Source organism: Medicago truncatula, chromosome 7 (genome assembly GCF_003473485.1).
Source record: "Medicago truncatula cultivar Jemalong A17 chromosome 7, MtrunA17r5.0-ANR, whole genome shotgun sequence".
Classification (NCBI taxonomy): Eukaryota; Viridiplantae; Streptophyta; class Magnoliopsida; order Fabales; family Fabaceae; genus Medicago; species Medicago truncatula.
The window spans coordinates 39,728,349-39,750,471 of record NC_053048.1 but is presented as its reverse complement, the minus strand read 5'-3'; the positions used below and the strand labels follow the sequence as shown (position 1 = coordinate 39,750,471).

Genomic DNA, 22,123 nt, shown 5'->3' with positions numbered 1-22,123 from the left:
CTCACCCAAATAATCTTAATATGTCTTCCATGGAGATATAAAAACCCAGGATGCATTTGTGGAGTCTAAAAAGTACTAGTTCTTGATAGTCATGAACCCATTGAAACCCTAGCAAGATATGTCTAATGTGGATGATGTAAGCGCTTGCAAACTCAGAAAACACGTGTGGCAAAAACGAAATCCAAGGGTGAAAAAGTGAAACATTCCGGCGCCGACATTGAAAACTACTAGGTTGTTTTGGTTAAGGATACTGTTTCAAATCTGTTTCTGTTGTTCAACATCGACCGTTTCTCTGCACCTACATAGGAAGTTGCGCTATATATTGTCTGTCTCTTTTGTTTATGCAGCAAAATCAACCGGATTAACCAACTAGCACTCACACACACTAGTAACATGTGGTAATAAGTCAACAAGAAATATTCAAAAAAATGTTTTTTTTTTTTTTGTCAAATAGCCTAGTGGCTAGAGAAATTCACCTAAATGTGAATAAGTGAAGTGTCCGGGATTCAAACCCCGACCCCTGCATACAAATGCATTATCCCTTGCCAAATGAGTTAAGTTGATGGGGACTTCAAGAAAATGTTTATTAGTAGTAAAAATTCATGAAATAAATAGTTCAACAATTTTATTGGCTAAACAAACTCATAGAATATATAAAAATAGAATAATTTTTAACTCAAGACGAAATGACAAAGCCATTATAAGCTCATTCACACACATAAGTAGAGGAACCGAGGTTCGAACCCCAATCATAGCATCCGCCCTAACAATTTCGATATTTTATCAGTTGAGCTAGAACTTCTGAATTAACTCAATTTTAATACTACTAGCTATAAAATAAACATTTCGTTAAAATTTATTACCACACGACACGTGTTGACATTATCTGATATGGCTATATGGATTAGCTGGAAAGTCATTTGTTAGTAGGATTTGATTTTATTAAACAATGATCATTATATTATTATTATTTAATCTAATTAAACAATTGTTCCCGTGACTGTAATTCACTAAAGTATGCATTGTTATATTTAGGAGTTGGGGTTCGAATTCCAAATACCCCATTTATTCTTCTTAAAATAAGAAAAATTCTAGCTACTAAGCTATTTAATAAAAAAAAAATTAAACATGTCCAAATGGAATAAAAAAAAAAAAAGGCAGTGAAGTGCAAGAATTAAAATGTTTATGCGGCTACGAGTTATTCACCGAGTGGCTATATATGGCTGATTCAGCCACATGCCCTCCTAATTTTGCGAGACATTATTCAAAACCCTACCACTTCATACGGAATAAATTCCGCTGAGCATACTTTATTTTATTCAATTTACTAGTGTATTTATTCCGCGTTGCTCGGATTACACATATTTAAGAAGATAAAAAAAATTATATCTATTAGATCCGCAAATAAATTTATCAAGGATTGATATAGGATGAATATCTTAATAAATACACACAAATATAATAAAATATATCATATTATAAATACTCGTAAATTTATAAGTGCACATACAGATAAAATTAATTGGATTTAGTAAAAATATTAACACATATAGAATAAAATTAACTTTTAGGAATTTGTGTTATTTCTGTTAAGATATTTCTGATACATAAAATATTAGGAATTGAATGAAAAATTTAAGTAAAATATTTAATAGATAAGATTAAAAGTTTGTTGAGATATTTATGTCAAAATCAAATATTGGTTTTAGAAAATAGAAAAATAATAAAAATGATGCGAATAAACGTGAAATTGACATGTGGCATAAAAAACCTTAGTTTATATATATACTATTGATTGATTGATGATTTATAGTTGAAGTGTATCATATGTAATTTGTCGAGATATTTCTGTTACATAAAATATTAGAAATTCAATAAAAAAAAGTTAAGTAAAATATTTAGTAAATAAGATCAAAAGATTGTTAAGATATTTATGCCAAATTAAATGTTGGTTTTGAAAAATTAAAAAAATATCACGAATAAACGGGGAAGTGACACGTGACACAAAATAATATATATATATATATATATATATATATATATATATATATATATATATTATTGATTGATTGATGATTTATAGTTGAATGATATCATATGTAATTTGTTGAAATATTTATGTTACATAATATATTAGGAATTCAATAAAAAAGTTAAGTAAAACAATTAATAGATAAGATCAAAAGTTTCTTGAGATATTTATGCCAAATTAAATATTGATTTTGAAAAATAAAAAAATAATAAAAATATTACGAATAAACGTGGAAGTGACACGTGACATAAAAAAAACATTTCTCTTATATATACTATTGATTGATTTTGCTACTATATTATACTATCTGCAAGTGTATAATTTGGAATTAAAAGCCCATTAAAATAACCAAAACGTGTGGACCCCTTCCATACTTTGAGCATGGTTTCTTGAATATTTATATTGTTTAATGTTTAATGTAATAATAAAAAAGTAACGAAATAGAGGGATTTGCGGGTAGTTTGGATTGGAATGGAAGGCTTGAGAGACTCTTTATCTTACTCTTAAAACTGTTTGACTTTTGTACAACGAAACTCAACCGCAAAAGCAAAAACTAAAGCATTGTTTATAGTCCTCACATAAATTCCTGTGAGCTTAGCTCAGTTGGTAGGGATATTGCATATTATATACAGGAGTCGGGGTTCAAACCCCGGACACTCTACTTCTCCACAATTAAATTGTGTGAGCTCTAACCATTAGGCTACTTGATCAAAAAAAAAAAAAAATGATGACGTTTTATAACGGCAGAGAAACAATAGTGGTGGAAGACTTGGTTGCAAAGTAGCATTATGGGAGTATGGCTACACCTTATTGCACACTATCATACAAATATGGCTGTTGGAATGGCCAAATCTCAACCGTCAAATGAGACCATAGTGATGTCACCATACTCTTGATTAAGGAGTAACCAAATCATCTTTAATAATCTTATTAATGTGATTAATGAATGGCTTGGTGGGTCTAACTTGGGTGGGGTAGAGCAACGGCAATAATTGGCGATATGCTACCGTAAAGTGCAGCGATCGATATCATATTAGTGGGGTGATGTAGGGACCATTATGCTAAAAAAAATTAACACTGTTTCATAGGTTGAGACAGTTAGCTTTTTATCGGACCAAATTATTAAGTTCTAGAATGAGTGAATAGAAAAAATGAGTATCAATTAGAATAGATATTGAAATTTTTTAAATCTATAAATATATCATTGAAATCTTAATAAAAATGGTTGATCTATTAACTTTTTTTGTTTAATGCTATAATATGACACGTTAAATGAACATATGATCTTCTAAGTGCATCACATCTCGACAGAAAGCATAACACGTTAAATCAATATACGGTCTTCATGACAACTCTAAGGTTGTTATTATATCATGATCAAAACACGTTTTACCTCATAAAGTTTATGTGTAATATAATCACACATTTATTTAGCGTGGCACATCATAGAGTTTATATGTAATATTGTCTAATGAAGTTGCATGAGATCCACGTGAAAGATCATACATTTATAATTAACGTGGCACATATAAGGACAATATTTTGAAGACATAAGGCCTAATGCAATTGTCCAAATTGAAATTATATCCTCTCAAAAAGCATCAAGGAGACACATCATCAGTGAGAATGACCAAAATGAGAATATTACATTTGCCCAAATATGGGAAATTAAGAAAGACTGAAATGAATGAAAAGATAAAAGGACAAGAGTGGCATAAAACGGATAAGGATAGAGAAAGTTACCAAAAGTACTATATAAAGGACACTTTTATCCACTAACAAAGGGAGTCTTCAGCTAAATTATAACTTGGTTTTGAGAACCCTAGCTGCCACCTTTCATCACTTTCTCATTTTCCATTTCAAATCATTACATTCAAGACCATTGAAGCTCCATGTTTAAAGAGCAAGCATTAGATCTGTTGCATCAGCCTGTGACAACTCTGCAACTTTGTATATATTTTTTTTTAACTCTGGTTGATTAAGATTTTTGTATGTTATCTTCAATGTTTTGTAATATATATGGATTGAAGTTATCATTTTCTTATCTTTCCATGTTTTCATGTAAGATCACTATGAGCTAAATATTTCTTTGGTTTAGAAATAACATAATGTTTTGATTGACCAAAAAAAAAAAACATAATGTTTTATTTTACGTTCTTATTATCTTGGTTTTTCATTATATGGTTGTGAGAATAAATTTTATTGAAGTTGTGTGACATTATGAATGTTGTCCACATAAGTAAAGCGACCATTTCTTTCTTCCTTTGAGGATACCTCCAAACTGTTCAAAGTGCATAATACTAGTGACACAGAAAATAGTTAATCTTTCAACAAGATTGGTTCTAAGATTTTTTGCGTCCTTGATAAATCAATAAAGTTGTATTATTTTAATTATTCGAATTTTTGTCTTTTTGAATCTTTATTGCAAGAGATTCATTAGATTATCTAAAAATATTTTTTTTCAATAGAATTAATCAAAATGAGTTAAAAAAAAATATATGTATACTCTCCTAACTACCAAGTAAAAATAATAATTTTAGTGATCCAAATCACCCCTAATTTTAGTTAATTTGCATTAATCACAAAGTACTCATCATCTTTAATAAACTAATGACTTAGAGTTAAGGTTTGTAGTCACCTAAAAAACAGACTTAAGGTTTGTTAGTAGTCCATGGACTTATGGAGGTGTATCCACCCACGACCCACGTGCTTTTTTATAAGCAACCGACTAATTCAAAACTCAAATATATTTTTTTCCTTTACGTTTGTTAAATTAAATAAGAAAAGTGGGCATAGAAATATATAGGTGAACGAGGCTTCATCCATATACAAGATAAAACAGTTTTATGAAGGCTTCTTTCATACTAGATCAGGCATATTTTATACCACGGAATATTCTTATTCTTAACAAAGTAGGATGCATTCACACACAAGATGCCTGGATTTTATCTTTTATTTTCGTCAATAGTTCATTTCTTTAATAGTTAAATAGAAAGATGTTTTCATAAATTAGTTCAGTTGGCAGAGACATTGCATATTATGGTCTTCAAGTCCACTTCGGATTATGTGACAGTTTGTGAGACTAGTTAACAAAATGAACCCTATATGGAATTGAATGTATATATGAATGTTCATGCCCGTTCTAGATATTTTGTTAACTCATATTTGATTGTTAGTCCTCTTGGGCATGAATACCAACACAGTGTAAATAATGATGAATACAAGAATGAAGACATATATGATTACAATTTTGATTGAATGGCATAGCAAATATTAGGTTGCGTCATTGTCAACATCAAGATGAGCAAGCCCTGGTCTCTTCTTGCCCCTACCCGAAAAAGAACTATTAAACATCAAAGCTCAGCAAAGTTGTATCATTACCAACCAAGTACTAGTACCAAATTAAACCACATAAGGGCCCCTGGCTCATATATGAATCATCTTTTTTTTTCTTTTCTTCTTTTCTATCTCTTAACTCTCTACCTCTCTTTTAATCCTATTCTCTTTTCATTAAAATATAAAAATATAATAAAGAGAGAGAGTAAGATCAAGAGAGTTATAAAAAGGGTTACGGGAGAATGAGATAAAAATAAATGATATGATCCAATTTGCTCCTAAAAATATTGCCACTAATACTAAGTAAAATAATATTTTTTTTTGAAAACAAAAACACTAAGTAAAATATTGACACTAACACTAATATACTTTAATTTTAAACACGTTTTTTATAATTAAATTGTATGACTCTCGCTAATGTGAAATGGTACTCATAAGTTTTTATTTTATTTAAAAATATACTCAAACTATTGAGTTAGTAAATTATTTCACCAATATTTTTCATTGACCAAGAAGAATGTTATATGTGATCACTGATGACACACGTTCACAACTATATTAATTATTACTACTAGCTATAATAAGTAGCTTAATTACTAAGGTGTGCCAGCAATGGTCCAGATCACTACCCAGTTAATAGCAAGTGGTTCTCATTTGACTAGATTATTTCAAAGTTTATCACTCCTAAGATAACTTAAAATGAGTTTTTGAAAAGTTGTCTAATAGTAGTGGATGTATTTTAGATGATAATTGTGCAAAGAAAATCGCTAATTGAAAATCAACGGCTAAAACAACTAAAATTGTAATTAAAATACTTTTGGGACGACTTAATTTGTGAACGTTTTTCTCTATTTTCCCCCCAATTAATACCAATTAGATAACTATTTCATACCGAGTTTTAAAAAAAAAAATTAAAAAAAAAAAAGATAACTATTTCACTCATTGGGACGACTCACTCATGATCATGAATTTTTTACTTTTGGATGGTACTATCGGTCACCATAGGATATATTTTCTTGAATAAATTTAAGGAGAAAAATTGAGAGAGTAAAGGTGGACATTTCACCATGGATTTTTTTTAGGTCTTGATGACTGTTCTTAGGGTACAATTTCCATTAAAATGTATTTGGTACAAAGCTGAAACAAGATTTCATGTGTCACTAGTGGGTGAATTATACTTTTTTTGTTTGTTTGTGAAAGGTGAATAATTCATAAAATACTTTTCTTTTTTTTTACAAGAATAAAATACTTTTCTTAAAAGGCGAATTATCCTTCTTGAGATAGAGAGGTTGCACAAAGTTGATTTTGTCTCTTCTAAGAAAAAAAACTACATACACATAATTATAATTTTTTTTGAAAGGTATACATAATTATAATTGAATTCAATAAAATATAATGAATCAATTATGTATGTGCCAACTGTGGTGGGTCTTTCGTTACTGGATGATAACTCAACTGCATTCTACATTGATAATTCAAGGTGCTCGAGTCTAAATTTAATTTTACTCAATTCTTGATAAATAAAAAGGATATATCTTCTCCTTCAAAAAAAAAAAAAGAAAGGATATATCTTCTATCAAAAAAGGAAAAAAAAATACAAAGGATATATCTATAGAAGCCTCATTAACAAATTGGATCGGTATGTACAGTGTAAGGTTTCTGAAAGAAAAAAAAAGTTTACTTTTCCTTTTGTTGATAAATTGTACTTGACTTTAATCCAAATGATTCTAAGATCACACCCCAATTCAAACCCTCGATTTACAAGATGTAGCCGGTCAGGGTGGTGGTGCGACGAGTGACACCAGTCCTCTGCACCACCTCTAAACGCCATATCTGTCGGCGCCAACGTTAAGGATGTTGTTCTCCGATGGTCTTGTGTGTTTTTGTTGTTTTTGTTCCTCTTCAAAACGGCGGCGACTTTTTTTCGTTTTGAACTGTTGCGTGTTTTTTGTTGGTGTGTTGTGGTGGAGTAGGTCATGGTTTTGGCGGTGATAGGAGGTGAAGGTGGTGATGACATGGTGGTTGTGCAGTGGTGGCGACGATGCTGTTTTGGTGGATCGGTGGAGAGAAGAGTCTGACTTATGGTGGTGGATCTGGAATCTGTGGTTGCGGATCTGCGGTGTGGTGGTGGATTTGTGTGGTGGTGGTGATAGAGAGTATCGAAAACGTCGCAGTTGTTTTCGTTGTTGTCTTCATGGTGGTTGTGTGGTGGCTAGGGGTGTGTGGTGGTGGCTGATGGGAGGGTCAGTGGAGTTTATTGGTTTTCGTGGAGGCTGGTGCTGATTTTTGGTGAGGATTAATGGTGGGTTTTTTGGTAGTTTTTGTCGTTTTTGGTGGTGGTGGTGGTGGTGCTTGTGGTAGTTATGCTTTTTGTGGGTTTTCTTCTATGAGTTTGTTGTTGATGGAGTTTTCAAATAGGCGGATATTAGATGGTGTGGCTTGTTTAAGGTGCGGTTACATGGGTTTTTGGTGGGTTTGATGGTTATTTTGGAGAGGTTTTTTAACAGTTTGGCACAAGATTTGTTTATGTCATTGCGCAGGCGTTTGGACTTTGGTTTTTGGAGATGACTTCTTGGTTTAGTGTTTAGTTTTTATTGATTTCAAGGGCGCTCAGTGGAGGGTGTTTTTTATTTGCTTGTAGAAGTTTGTTTTTGATACATGAGTGTTTGTTTGGATGATCCGCATATAAACAGACACTTTTCTTTTATATGTTACTCTTTAAGTCTCATAGCTTAATATTCCTTATGCTTGCTAGGATTCTGTGTTTTAATTAAATTTCATTTTAACTTCTTAAAAAAAAATATTCTAAAATCATAAACATGTATAATATTGATGGTTGTTGACATAACGAGTTGCTAGGTCAGTATCCAAACACCATTATATGGGCCATATAATTAAGCAAGGGAAATTTTTCTAGAGTAGTAGTAACTTTTTTTTTTTTTTTTAATTCCAGTTCATAACTATTTTGGATTTGTTTCTTTTGTTCATTGATACTTTTCTTTGATGACTGCTCTTTGGTCTCTAATTTGCTTTTAAGTCTATTGAGTAATGTTCGGAAATATCTTCGGACAGCTTTGTAAACAATCTTGAGCGTTAAATCTATATAAACACTTAAAATTCACATGCATACACAGTATAGATTACTTCCACACCTAATCTAAAAGTAAACACTAGGAGCCTAAATCAACTATTCTGTTACCAACGTCTAGAAATGTAATTATGAGAATCAACTCAGCTAAACTATTTTTATTAAGAAGGAAATATACTTCTGATTTGGAATATTTACGAAAAAAAAAAAGGTAGATGGAGAGTTTTGTATCAATGAGGGGGTGTTCAAAGCAACCACTTACCTCTTTGTCTTTCACAACCCAATCCGTAAAGCAAAAACATGAATTGTAGCCCACGGTCATTACAAGTCTACTTGAAAATGTACCAAAAACATCATTTAAATGATGATGTTTTTTTGCTTATCTAGAATTTGAAATCTGAAAAAAATTCCAATTTTTAAGAAATAGCGGGGATAAAAGAAACTTTCGAAAAATTCCCATACCTGGAGACCAAAATCAGACCCCAAAGTCCTAAAAAATTTCGTCAATCGAAAGGAAACTACCTAAATTTGCACCATATTACAATTGCAAATAACAAATGAATGTCCCCACAGCCAACTCTCACCAGTCACCAACGACCAACTTCCTAAAATTTGACACATGTTCCATATAATTATATAAATATGTCCTTATCTGGAACCATGACACTTGTCTTAAAACAAAATACATTGACAATATTCGGTAAAAATACTGAAAACAAAAACCTATCAGAATCGTATAACATAATAAAAAATCAATAATGTTTTCAACTTAATCACCAACAATAGTTGGTCCAAGTTGTAAGAAATTTAGACCCCTAAAGTATTGGTTAGGAGTTCGATTTTTAACTCATGCACATAGAAAAAAAATCAATTAGGAGGGGTAGAACCCACTATGCTCAACACTATTGACTTCAGTTCAACTTTTCAATCTCTAAGCTTTCTAACTTTAAACTCTTGCGAGTATTTATCTTTTTTTTTTTTTTTTTGAAGAAGCGAGTATTCATCCATTGTTGTTTTGTATGAGCTCGCTCAAATATCATTTCTAGAAATGTTTGATGCTACTCTACCAAAAAAAAAAAAGGACAGTATGAGACACCAAATGTGCGTTTAATTTAAATTGTCCGTGTTATTTAACTTGTGTAGGTGTATTTAAAAGTTGCCAATCAAGCATGCAATAATAATGTGCTTAAGTTTATAAATTCACAAAAATATTCGGGAAATGATAGTATGAAAAATGAAACATTGAAACCATACGATGCATACATTGTTTTACACATGATGTTGTGTACCCTCAAAAGTAATAATGGTTCACACCAAATCACATTAGGATATAAAGAGCAACCTCAAACGAATATTGTTATACTTGCAATCAACACGACAGTTCTACTGAAAATCTATATTTGGTTGCTTGGTACCAATAACTTCATTGCAAACCTTTAATACCTTACAAAACACATGCAAGTTTAACAAAAACAAACCACTCAACAAAAGAGACAACAGTCCTCTCAACTTATAGATATAGATTATGAATCTTCAAAGCCATTGACAGTGCCTTCCGCGGCTCCTGCATTTATCATAAACGGAAAGTCAATTGAACGTGAATAACTATTTGTAAATTGTCGAGTCATACTCAGAAAAAGAAAAGGATGTAAATTTTTACAACTATTTATTATTTGTAAAATTAGGTAGCACCACAAGTAACTTAAACTTTAGAGCAGACAGTGGAAATTTATAATCATTGAGAAGTATATGAAGATGTCACAGTAAATAATGAGAACCATCCACTTGACAGGTAACAGTAATACAATTTCAATTTAAGATTCTTCAGATAACAATTGACTAGAAAACAAACACACATGGCAGCATACATCAAAATTTCTCACAGATATTTTTTCTTTAGATTATAAAATTCTAAAAGTATTCGGCGAACAGAAGGCGTCTATAAAAGGAAAAACCATACTATATTTTTATTGGGAATTAGATTTATGTTATGGATAGAAAACTTACAGTAGGGCAATATCTTCCACTGTTGGTTGTCACCTTTGTTCCAGTCCCAGAGGACAACAGTAGTGCCATCATGTACACCTCCAGAATTTTTATCACCATGAAAGGCATCCATGTTAAGTTGAATATTGTTGACCATCCTTACAGCTCTGTAGCCACTACCCTGGTCCTTGCTCTCAGTCCATAGAACTGACTGATCAAGATAGTCAGGATTGTAACGAATGAGCCGTACCTACATAAAATGTTGAAAATACAGATGTAAACAACAAATTAAGTTAGAGTAGGGAAAGGAAGAGAAGGAAGGCATGGGAAACAGGATGCGGTGTAACATTGCTATTTTTTTCCAACACATTAATGACACGCTATGCATCCAAAACATGTAATTCCAGAACCCATAAGCATATTCAAAGCACAGTATTAAACGATCACATTGCCAGATTATTATATAATAAAAGTCTGAGAGAGATACTGCCATGCTTGTTTTTTTTGGTATAAAAATGTTGAAGGATGGGAAGGTTGTCTGGTCTGATTCCAATGACAAACTATGCCATGTGTTCTAGCAAGAGCTTGTAATATTATGATAGTTAAAGATGACTTACAAAGGAAAGTCCTCTATAAGGAATTGACCCAAAAAGTGGTTTACTTTAACCTTAATTATTCATTTAAGTTTGAACATTCTTTCTTAACATTTTGGTGGAATGAAAATAGACAACAAATACAGTAAAAGGTTGTGTAAAACTAACAGGCTGTGCTTATCCCAATGCAAACACTTTGGTTATTCTCAGACAGCAGAACAACACAGCACATGCAACTCTGTCTGAAAAGCATAAAGGTCTAAGAAGCTCATAATTCAGTTATTGACAAAAGGTCCCCATGGGACAGGATAGAGTTTTATATAGCACCAATACTTCGGATTGAAAGTGTGTCTGGTGTCCAACACAGATACATACGGTGACATTCAGTCACTTCAATTTTCTTAAATTATTATTACTGGAGTTTACGTGACAGTGTCGTGTTGGTGCTTCACAGGTAGACTTCGCCGTTGCCGAACTAACCTAACACCAATATTTCAAATCAGCAGCCACTAGTTTTAACAGATATCATATACCAATTCTATCAGTTTTCACCTACAAAATATTGGGGAAAAAAAGGTAGAAAAACAGAACATTCTCAGCTGCCTACTTGCCTTTATGTTCAAAACAAATGAATTGCAAAAAGACTAAATTTTACGATAATTTAAACAAACTGCCACTTCTAAAGATGAAATATTCATATTCATCAGAAGGTTTTTTTTTTAAACCTGATTTCATTTACAACACAGACTTTGGTATTTCAGAGAATCATAGTTGATTGTGGTCGCTTGTACATCAAAATTGAGATATTTTTTTAAAAACCTTAATAATTCAAATAACCAAAATTCTAATTCAATTATCACGAATCAGCACAGAAAGCATTAAACAATAATGCACATTTGTTAGATAATACTAAAAAATATTTCAGATACAAACTTGAATAAAAAGGAAATTGAGAAAGTTATATCTTACTGGATGGGAGGCACCAATGGAATGCTTAATTGCCTCACCAGTTACTTTGTTGACCAAAGCAAATGAAGGGTAACCATCTTTATCCTTCACTTTGGTGCTCCACTTCACATCCTTGTACCAATGCTACAATACCAAAATAAAAAACCAAAATATCAAATACCACAAAGCCAAAAACAAACACATAACAAAAAATTAAGAGTGAAACCTATTTGGGGCATTCTCAATTTTTCTGTGGGCCAATTTAGTTCTGACAAAAACAAAACACGCAAAATAATCCCCGACATTTGGGTTTTATTTCTGTTAAGGACTAAATTGGCCGACAGGAAAATTGTGAAAGACAAAAAAGAAACGGATCTTCACTCAACAATTAAAAACTCACTAGTCTAATAAACCCATTTTACAACAAACTACAAATAATTCCACAAAACTACAAAAATCAGAAAACCTTAAACTGAATTCACCTGATGCTGATCGGAGGGATCAGAGGGAGCGAGAACAACCTCGCCACGACGGATAGTGAGAGAGTAATTGGGTGAAGCTTTGGTAACAATCTTGAAAGTGGATCTGTTGGAGGAGAGAGGAGGAGCGGTGGGTTCATGGTTGACATGGTGAACGTTGGAAGAAGGAAAATGAGGGTTATGGGTTTCATGAGAAACATGGTGAACAGTTGCGTTTGGGAATGGGGCGGAGGTGTGATCCGGTACGGATGGTGGTGCAGGTGGGTACGCAGCGCCGTAGCTGGGTTGTTGATGATGAGATTGAGGTGGTGGTGGTTGAGGGTAACTGTTGAAGTTTTCATGGGACACGTGTCCAGTGTGGAACACTTGAGTTTCTTGGTGAGGTTGTGGTTGTTGAGGGTAATTGTTGAAATTGTCATTACGGGACACGTGCCCGGTGTGGAAGACTTGAGTTTCGGGTTGATGTGGTTGTTGTTGTGGTGGTGGTGGGTATGATGGGTTAGGGTAGAAAGGTGGTTGTTGATGATGTGGTGGTGGTGGTGGTTGGTTGAAGGAAGATAAATTGTTGTGACCAGGTGGTGGATAATGTTGTTCGTTGTTGTCGTCGTCACGACGGTGGTGATGAGTGTGGGTTACGTTGGAGGTGTTGTGATTGAAGGGGAACTCCATTTTTCTGATTCGGGAGAAGAAGATGGATACTTAGTTGTTAAGCTTAATTTTGATTTTATTATGTAAACAAATCGATGATGATGAAATCAAGGAATATGGTGTGGGGCCAAATACTGCGTAGAATCTGTATGAATAATCGATGATACGCATATCTGCTTTAACACGTGGATTGTCTTTAGGTTTTTGTCATATTTTATTCACTTTCATCTTCATATTATTCAGTCGACCTAAAACGTCTCAATAAAATCAAAAATAATCACTTTGATCTTCATATTATGGTGATTCATGACACTATGTCATCTTGGTTTTGTTATATCCAAGATATATGCAAGGTCCAGGTTCGAACCTCAACCACCATAAAAAAATTAGTTGATCTTTATGTATTTTTCGTCGATTTTAGTGTAATATTGGAGTCTCTAGAGCTGAAATTGATAGAAATCAAAGAGCAACAAGAAATTACAAATCGAGCCACAATTTCACTAAATCGGGCCATGTTTTCAAGTCTAGAAAGAGCCTTTTCATTCAACAATACTCGGGGCATGATTAGGAAGCATTGGGACATGATTTTGTGAGGAAAAATTAAAATCTATAAAAGGCAAACGTGTTTCTAAGACAAGGGTTTGAAATTTGAAGGAGAAAATGACGTTTTTGGAATAGAAAGCTGGAGAATAGGCGAAAGACCATCAAAACTCATAGTCACCCCTCCAATCCATGTAATGAATCCTTGTTTTGAATTACTTGTTTATACTTTAGCTATAAGTAACTAAATTTCTTGTGATTAAGTCAAGATGAATCTTTTGAAAGCTATATGGCCTTGTACTTTGCATGAACTCTCTTGATTATCATTGAAGATCTAGTCTTATTTTGTTTATCTTGAGTTTAATGCTTTTTATATGTTTATGACTGACTAGTGACTACTAACCCTAGCATCTTGAATTTATGAATTGATCATAGAATTTGAATGATACTAGCCCTAGGGTTTGAATCTAACCTAGGTAATCTGATTAATTTAACTAATTAAGGTAGAGATAAACAATTTTTAAGCTATGATTCAGAGATTAATAAATCATTAAAACCTCCAACAATTTCGATTTTGCCTAAGAGATTAAGGGATTGAGATTTTAGAAGAGAGTTCTTATTCAAGAGATTGATTAGAACTAATTTGTTAATCTATCGTTGGAATAGCGAAACATTTATAGGAAAAAGGTGCAAATTATCATATAGCGAGCATTGGAGGATTTGCTAGCTTAATCATTCGTCACATTAATTCTAGTCTTCATTAAACAATGGTACTCCATCTGTCCTATAATCTGAACCATTTGCAAAAAAAAATATTGTCCCATAAAAATTGACTCATTTCACTTTCCAATACAATATTAATTACTCCCTCCCTCCCGCAATAGATGACCTATTTGAAAATTTGCAAGTTTGACCTAGCTTACTTTGACCATATTTTTCTACTAATATACATAGATAAGTATAAGATGTCATTAGATTCGTCTTGATGAGTATTTTCAAAATATCAAATTTTCATAATTTTTTCTAACATATTATTCAAGATATTTAAGCTCAAAATTATGCATTAGAATGCGTAATGGAATCAACTGTGTCATTTATTAAGGGACGGAGGGAGTACTTTTTTTCAATTATAACACTAATTAATAATACTTTCACCACTCACAATTCAATATATTCTACTTTGCATTTATGACAAAAAAGAATGCACCAATAGTTGATAAGGGCACTCAAAACCATTTTTCTCTCTCTTTCACTTATACATTTTTTCTTAATAAGTGTGAAATGAGTCAATGACTCAATTAAAATGGAACGGAGGGAGTATATAATTCTGTAAAAAAAAAAACCAATGGTATCATAGAAAAGATATCTTTTTTTTTTATGAATGGGAGGACCGAAGCCCGGAAAAAGAAATTACATCTTAATCAAGCGCGGAAAAGTAACCCCCGCTTGATCAGCAGTTAACAAATAGTTAATTTGAGTCGGACACGACTCATAAAACATCATCTCATTTCCCATGATACATCCAATATTAGCTAACGTATCAGCGCACCTATTTGCTTCACGATACAATATCTTTTGAAAAGTTTGAAGACATAAATATGATAAAACCAACCAACAGATGGACGATCACTGCAGTGGTGAAAAACGCTGGGTTAGGTGTGGTTAATGACTAGGGTTTCTTTTTTAGAAGAAATAAAATAGAGTTTGAGTGATGAGATGAGATGATGATTGAAGTAGGTGAATGGATTAAAGAGTAGTTTATGTTGGACTTTAATTTTGAGCCTAATCATAAGTGTGTGTGTGTGTGAGGAGGGATAATATTTCAAAAATGGAGAGTGAGGTTAGCATCGGTTCGGTCCAACGGTTCCTTGGAGTTTAAATAAAAAATCGAGAACCGAACCAAAGAAGTACAATTTAGATTGGATTGATTCAGTTTTGAACCGAACAAGACAAGATCGGATACTTTCTTAGCTTGAACTTTCAAATTCATTGGTTTTATCCAAACCGCTTACACCCTTAGTCATGATACTCCTCGTTTTCTTCCGAAAAATTTGTAGATTAATTATCCCCACACACCCTTTGATATTATTTTTGTATGTATCTCCTTTCCATCTTGGTTAATTTTTCGTATACATTTAAGAACTTATGCAAAATTTGTGATAAAGACCCCAATTGTAGATGACGGCAGTTAACATAGAGTATTTTGGATTGGATGAGTTTGCTTCTATCGATTGAATTTTAGGTGTTTAACCCTGAATCCATGATTGAACAGTTGTTAATTAACTTATGGTTTTCGTAGAATAGAAACCCCTTTAAATTGGATTGCTGCGAATTTTCATTATAGAGGGAAAAATAAAAATCAAGAATTGTTGTGAGGAGGAAAATACACATACTTTTATTCTTGACAAAAAATCGAGTGGAAATCAAGTGATAAAAGATATGGCGAGTAAATTTAGCAAACAATAATAGACCTTTAGATTAAAAATTTGACTCCACATCTGATTCTAACTGTATATATCAAAATATATCAGATCCCCACACCTCCCAAACCCAAGTATAATCAAAATCCCCAATTACATACACCATCATTCCCCTAACTCACAACAAGAACATAGAAACTTAAAAGAATTAGTTATGTACATAACAAATGTCTCATACTTGCTCACCAACTTATATATAATTTATAAACCATCCCTCCACATGAAGCTGCCACTCCATGCATAGGACACTTCAAGTCTTTAACCACCTTATCTACTAGTCTTCTCATACACACATGATTGCTAAGTTACACACGTTTGTTAATTACGTTCGCAACTACTTTGTGTGTGAGTGTGAATTGTGTAAAGACCTCTTACTTTTCGTTTATTATTAAGTTTCATGTGCTAATTAACTTTTCGTCTTTTGTTTATTAATTTCTTTCTTGAAAGTGCAATATAATAAGAATAATTGCATATTTTTGGATTTAGGAGGCTACTTTATTAACCAAAGTTTGCATGCGTTAAGGATGTTGAAGAGATAAAGCAGATTAAATAATTGGAGTTTGGTGACCACATGCTAGCAATAACATTGTGTTCTTAGTCCTTATTCGATCAATGTTGTTAATAAAGAGTCAAAATCCACACTAACAACTAAGAATAATTAATCAAGAACACGTGAGAAGCAGTTATAGAGATAAGGATTATCCTCATGGAACATTATAATGATGCCAAAGTACAAAATCGAGTGGATGATGTTATCCTAGTTAAAATAAATTAAACATCGTACGTGCTCGTAATTAAATATTGAAATCTCAATAATATAAGTGTCCACTATTTTCTAGCCATACATCACACAAAAGTATGCTCATTGTACGTAGAGTATAAAATCACATCTCACTATTTATATATACCATAACATTATTTGCTAAAATATCAATATTAATATAAAAATGATGAAATCTTGTTAGTTATATATCCATACAACTGATTAATATTGCGAATGCATACACTGTTTTTGGTAGAAAAAGAAGAATTAATCTTATTTTTTGTGTCAAGTTGGTATTTTTGTTTGGTGTGTGTGCATTCACACGAGGTAAGTGATATGTAGCAAAGTTGGACTTGGCTATTATACACTCTAGTGTAAATGTAACACAAATAAGTTGGACTTGGCATTAGGAAGATAAGATAAAATAGTGAAAAAATTGTACGAAGCTGGTATAAATTTATAATTGAAAATTCAATTGGTAAATTTGTTTATAGGTTCCATTTACATTGCTTCAATATTGTATGTAATGGTTCAAAGCATGTGAATAACAACAGCCAAAAATGGCAGGGACATTGGGACAACATGCTTTATCCACACTAAACGTGAAGTCAAATATCCTTTTAATATTCCTTTGTTTGTTTGTATTAATGTTTAGTTTAAAATTTAAATTGTTTTATTTTGAAGATGTATAATGTTCATTGTTTTTCTAATTCCTTATTGAGCCTTTTTTTTGCTTATTATTGAGATTTATAGGTGCCTCATATGTGTATGTATAAATAACAATTTTGTTAGTATTATTTTTCATTTGGTTAATACATGAGTATTTTATTTTCAATCTGTGTATTGATGTAAGAGATAGTTTTTCTCCTTTTAAGTGTTTAGATGAAGCAATTCTAGTTGCTTATCAAATAACATTTTATTCTTGTGACGGATCCCCAATTCAATCTTAATCTTATCATCTTAAATTTTCCTTCATTTTATATCTAATTTAAGAAATTTATACTAAGTCAAAGATTCTTGTACAGTGAATTCTTGGTTGGATCCACATCAAAAAACAATAAAGATTAACATACTGAAATGGCGAATAGTTACAATCCAAAAGAAAAATTTGTAGCTTCTTTTTCCATGAAAAGAATGAAAAATATCATCACAATCAGTACAATACTTATCTACAGAATATATATCATAAAGCTAACTTGCCAACCCCAACAACACACAAACAAATTAACATTTTGTACACTACTATTTCTGATAGGTCATAAAACTTTGATATTTTCTTTTCACAATTTATTCAGTCTTCAACTAAGGAATCTTTTGACTCCATACCAAATAGGTCCTAACCCCTCCTTCAATTCCTAGAAAAAAAATTAAAATGGACAAAATAGAACACACTATATTTTGTGCACTACTATTAAATTAGCAATCCTTACTTAATGATGACATTGGTGTAATTTGGTGGGCCCAACTTCTAGAAATCTTACTTAACTTTTCTATTTCATAATCTTTTTTTTTTTGGTACCACTTAATTTTTGTGGTATTTTGGATTAGCCTTGATATTGATGATGAGGACCTAAAAGCAATTGTTGATTCATCAAAGATTGCTTCATAAGGTAGTTTTCATACTGAGAATTGATGTTAGGAAAATTGCAAGAGGAACTCAAGTACTTCTTTGATGGGTATAACATGTCTTCATCTACGTTTGAAAGCTGGTGCTTTAAAGTGTTGGATTGAGGATTCTTCTGAGACATGTAATTGTTGCAAGTGTTGATATGGGAAGATTGTTGTTGGTTAAAATTTTCAGTGTTGAAACCTGAACTTGTTCCAATTCCTGATGGGTTGTTGGAATTTTCAGATAAGAAGCTGCTTAACATGGAGTAGTCCATAGCATCTAATAGGTTTGAAAAGGACACTGATTTTTGAGACATGAGTGTGTTTTGAAGAGGTGAGGTTGTGTTTTTGGTGATTGGAAATAGGGTTTCTTGGAATTGTGTCTCTTCTGCATGTTCCACTTCACCTACCATAGTTTCTGATGATTCTGTTGAAGTTAGTGCACATTTTGATTTCTTGTAAATTCGGCATAGCACCCAATCATCCAACTGCACAAATACAATAATTCCAAGAATAACATTAGTCTAAGATACATCTAAAAAAAGTACGTGACCACAATCAAACAACAACATCAGAGTTTATGTTTTTTTTATGCCGTTGTTCGACTGTGGCAAGACTATGATTGATATTGCATTAGTCACATTTAATTGCGACGCGACCGCAATCTAAACTCACCCTCATGGAAGAATCTTTGAGCTTAATAGGTTTATTGTTGTCAACAAGACGATATTCATGCATGATCCAATTAGTCTTAATACCCTTTGGGGGTTTTCCTTTGTAAAAAACAAGAGCCTTTTTGACACCAATAATGTTCTCTTGTGATCTTCCTCCTCCACATGGCAATGATGCCACTATGGTCTTATCAGTGCCAGTGGCTTTCCAATACCCTGAAGCAGCTGCCCTGTTTGGCCTTGCACCGTTTGGGTACTTTCTATCTCTAGGACTAAAAAAGTACCATTCTTTCTCACCAAATGAAGCCTTAGCTGAAAATAAAGAAACCACAACAAACCAAAAGTAAATTAACCTTCCACATCACACATTATTAAATTAAAAAAAAGTAATATAAAAAAGTACATACGTATATTTTGGATCAACTTATAAATTTATAGAATACAAACCTGGTAAATCCCAAGGATCCAACTTATAAATATCAACTTCAGCAATGATGGAAACAGGCAAGGGAATGGAGGCAATTTTTTTCCTAAGGTAGTGAAGAATGAGTTCTGCATCAGTAGGGTGGAACCTAAAACCTGGTGGCAAATTGGTCTGTGGGGTTCCCATGTGGTATTAAAAAAATGTTGAGGGTGTGTGCTAAGAGAGAGAGAGAGAGACAAAAACCAAACTTGGTGTGAAGCATACACAAAATGAAAATAATGAGAGAGGATTGAAATTTTTGGGATTGGAAGAAAGGAAGGGATTTTATGGTTGTGGAATTTTTGTCGTCACGTGGGAAGAGATTAGGCCAAGGGGGCTAGGGGGTATGAATGACAAAAAATTTAGATCAGTTCCAAGAACCATGATTTTGTCCAAAAGTGGGGTCCATTTTAAAGAAGATAGGAGTTAGGAGATAGAAGCAATGTGAAAACGGATGATGAATGACAAACCCAATCCATGGTGAGAAAATGATATTTAGATTAGTTTTGCAAAAATTATATAATTAGACTTACGTTTCATACTTTAAGCTTCACATTTTAATAAACAAATATTTTTCAACTTGACTACTGTTTAATGATCCCAGTAGGGCACGGTAATTATCCAATTTTCTACTCTAATTGAGATTATGTTCAGGATTAAGCTTTTTTTAGCATGTGTTTGGAAACACGTTCCAACACAAATATACAGTGATTTTCTAAAGCTAAAAATCCAAGCTTCTTAGTAAAAGTATGTTTGGTATTGTTTTGATGTGGAAGCAAACTAGCACTTAAGTGAATTGGGTTGAGGTTTGAGCATTCACAAATGTGATTTCTTTAATTGAGTGTTTAAATGGTTCATATATGAACAGATTGAATTAAAGAACCAAGTGTCTGTATGTCCCAGCGTTTACTTTGCCGTAGACGTGCGTTTCGTTAGAAGCCACACTTTATAGTTTTTACTCCCTCCGTTCCTTTTTAAGTGTCACTTTTGGAGAAATTTTTTATTCCTATTTAACTGTCATTTTCAAAGTTAAATGCAACATTAAATGTTGGTTTACCAATATTGTCCTTAGTTATTTATTACAGAGAGAGAAATATATGAAATGAGATATTAAATGAATAAGGTCATTATAGTAAAAGTATAGCTTATTGCATCAAAAGTGGTATCAATTGTTGATTGTCTTAATTTGTGTAAAATGTTAAAATGTGACAATTAAAAAGGAACGGAGGTAATATTTTTCAGCAGTGACATTGCCTTGTAACGCGAGAATGACAAATTAGCCGGGATTCCAAACATACAATAAGTGAAAATTTAGGAGTAGGTGTGTGTGAGTTTGAGTTTTTTGTTTTAAAAGTTAAATTTGAAAACAAAACTTTTTCTGTTCAAGTTTTTTGTTAGGAAAAGACACTTGAGCAATATATGGGTAACAGTTAGTTAGTCATAAATATATTATGGTTGACTAATATTAAATGGACATCAACATTCCAATATCACCGAAGTGCTATCCGAAATATACATGGCCAATCCTTGGTTATAATCTTACACAAGCATTACTACCTTTTTTACGGTGTGATTGATGTAATTTTTGTCACCAGCAACTTCCACTTTTGTCGTTTATGGTAAATCTTGGTCCAGAGTCTATTATCGTTGCGTAATGGCGGCTGTGACATCATCGTTCTTCAGATGATAAGATTAGATGTCGACACGTTTCATGTGAAGCCACAAAGTAGAATGATTGACGGTATCATTGAGGGTAATTTGGGAATTTCAATGAAAATCTTTGTGCTGTTATTGGCCCAGCTGTAGTCATAGGAATAGTAGTGCAATTTTTGTTGAAAGATTGTAGAAAAACATAAGCATATGCCAGATATCTCATTCTTAAATCTTAACAGAACATGTATATATATTTTAATGTTGGTGGCCATTGTCATCATGGTCGTGGATTAAGGTATGACATGGGATAATCGAGCGTGTGGCTTTGACACTTTGACTAGAGCACCCATGTCTTATTATATTAGGTGGACTATGATTAGGACTGATCCAAATCACTTTTCTCTTAATAATTTTTACAATAAGTTTATTAAATTTTATAAAAAAACTCAAATATGTTCTTTTTCATTTGCTCTTCAAATTTATATTTACTCTCATCGATCATAAAAATACCTTAATAAATCTCAAGATATTCTGCAATTTTTTTTTACCCTACGCACTTAATTTGTTCCCTTTATTTAAATTTTCAACTTATCTCTTCCAATTATACCTTAAACATACAAAATGATTAGAGTCTTGGATATAATCTAACAACAATGATATGTAGACACCTTTAATGTATACACCCTTTTGTATCACTCTAAAAAATTTAAGTTAACTATATATATGGTCTGTGTGACCACATATTTTTAGTTGCGTGACCACTATTTATTAGGTTAATTAAGTGGAAAAATAGTGGTCACGTGCATTTTAGTTACATGACCATATTTTTCAGCTT

The 22,123-nt window shown here is 32.4% G+C and overlaps 2 protein-coding genes across 2 annotated transcripts; both read right to left on the bottom strand.

Moving 5' to 3' along the window:
* Positions 1-9,676: 9,676 nt before the first annotated feature.
* LOC11441030 (ricin B-like lectin EULS3) lies at positions 9,677-13,227 on the bottom strand. The gene is made up of 4 exons (XM_024770622.2): positions 12,466-13,227; positions 12,005-12,127; positions 10,464-10,692; positions 9,677-10,020 (listed from the first exon to the last, which is right to left on the bottom strand). Coding segments are annotated over exons 1-4 (1,020 nt in total). The 5' UTR covers positions 13,132-13,227; the 3' UTR covers positions 9,677-10,018.
* Positions 13,228-17,987: 4,760 nt separating this feature from the next.
* LOC11431897 (NAC transcription factor 47) lies at positions 17,988-19,905 on the bottom strand. Its single transcript, XM_003624544.4, has 3 exons — positions 19,620-19,905; positions 19,177-19,484; positions 17,988-18,989 (listed from the first exon to the last, which is right to left on the bottom strand). Exons 1-3 carry the CDS (start codon positions 19,780-19,782, stop codon positions 18,438-18,440), a joined length of 1,023 nt encoding a protein of 340 aa, XP_003624592.1. The 5' UTR covers positions 19,783-19,905; the 3' UTR covers positions 17,988-18,437.
* Positions 19,906-22,123: the final 2,218 nt, after the last annotated feature.

Coding starts and splice junctions, on each gene's coding strand:
- LOC11441030 (XM_024770622.2), bottom strand. CDS start 13,131: ATGGAGTTCCCCTTCAATCACAACACCTCCAACGTAACCCACACTCAT. Junction 12,128..12,465: donor ATCCCTCCGATCAGCATCAG/GTGAATTCAGTT, acceptor TTGGTATTGTAG/CATTGGTACAAGGATGTGAA. Junction 10,693..12,004: donor CCATTGGTGCCTCCCATCCA/GTAAGATATAAC, acceptor CATTTTATGTAG/GTACGGCTCATTCGTTACAA.
- LOC11431897 (XM_003624544.4), bottom strand. CDS start 19,782: ATGGGAACCCCACAGACCAATTTGCCACCAGGTTTTAGGTTCCACCCT. Junction 19,485..19,619: donor GGATCCTTGGGATTTACCAG/GTTTGTATTCTA, acceptor CTTTATTTTCAG/CTAAGGCTTCATTTGGTGAG. Junction 18,990..19,176: donor TCAAAGATTCTTCCATGAGG/GTGAGTTTAGAT, acceptor GTATTTGTGCAG/TTGGATGATTGGGTGCTATG.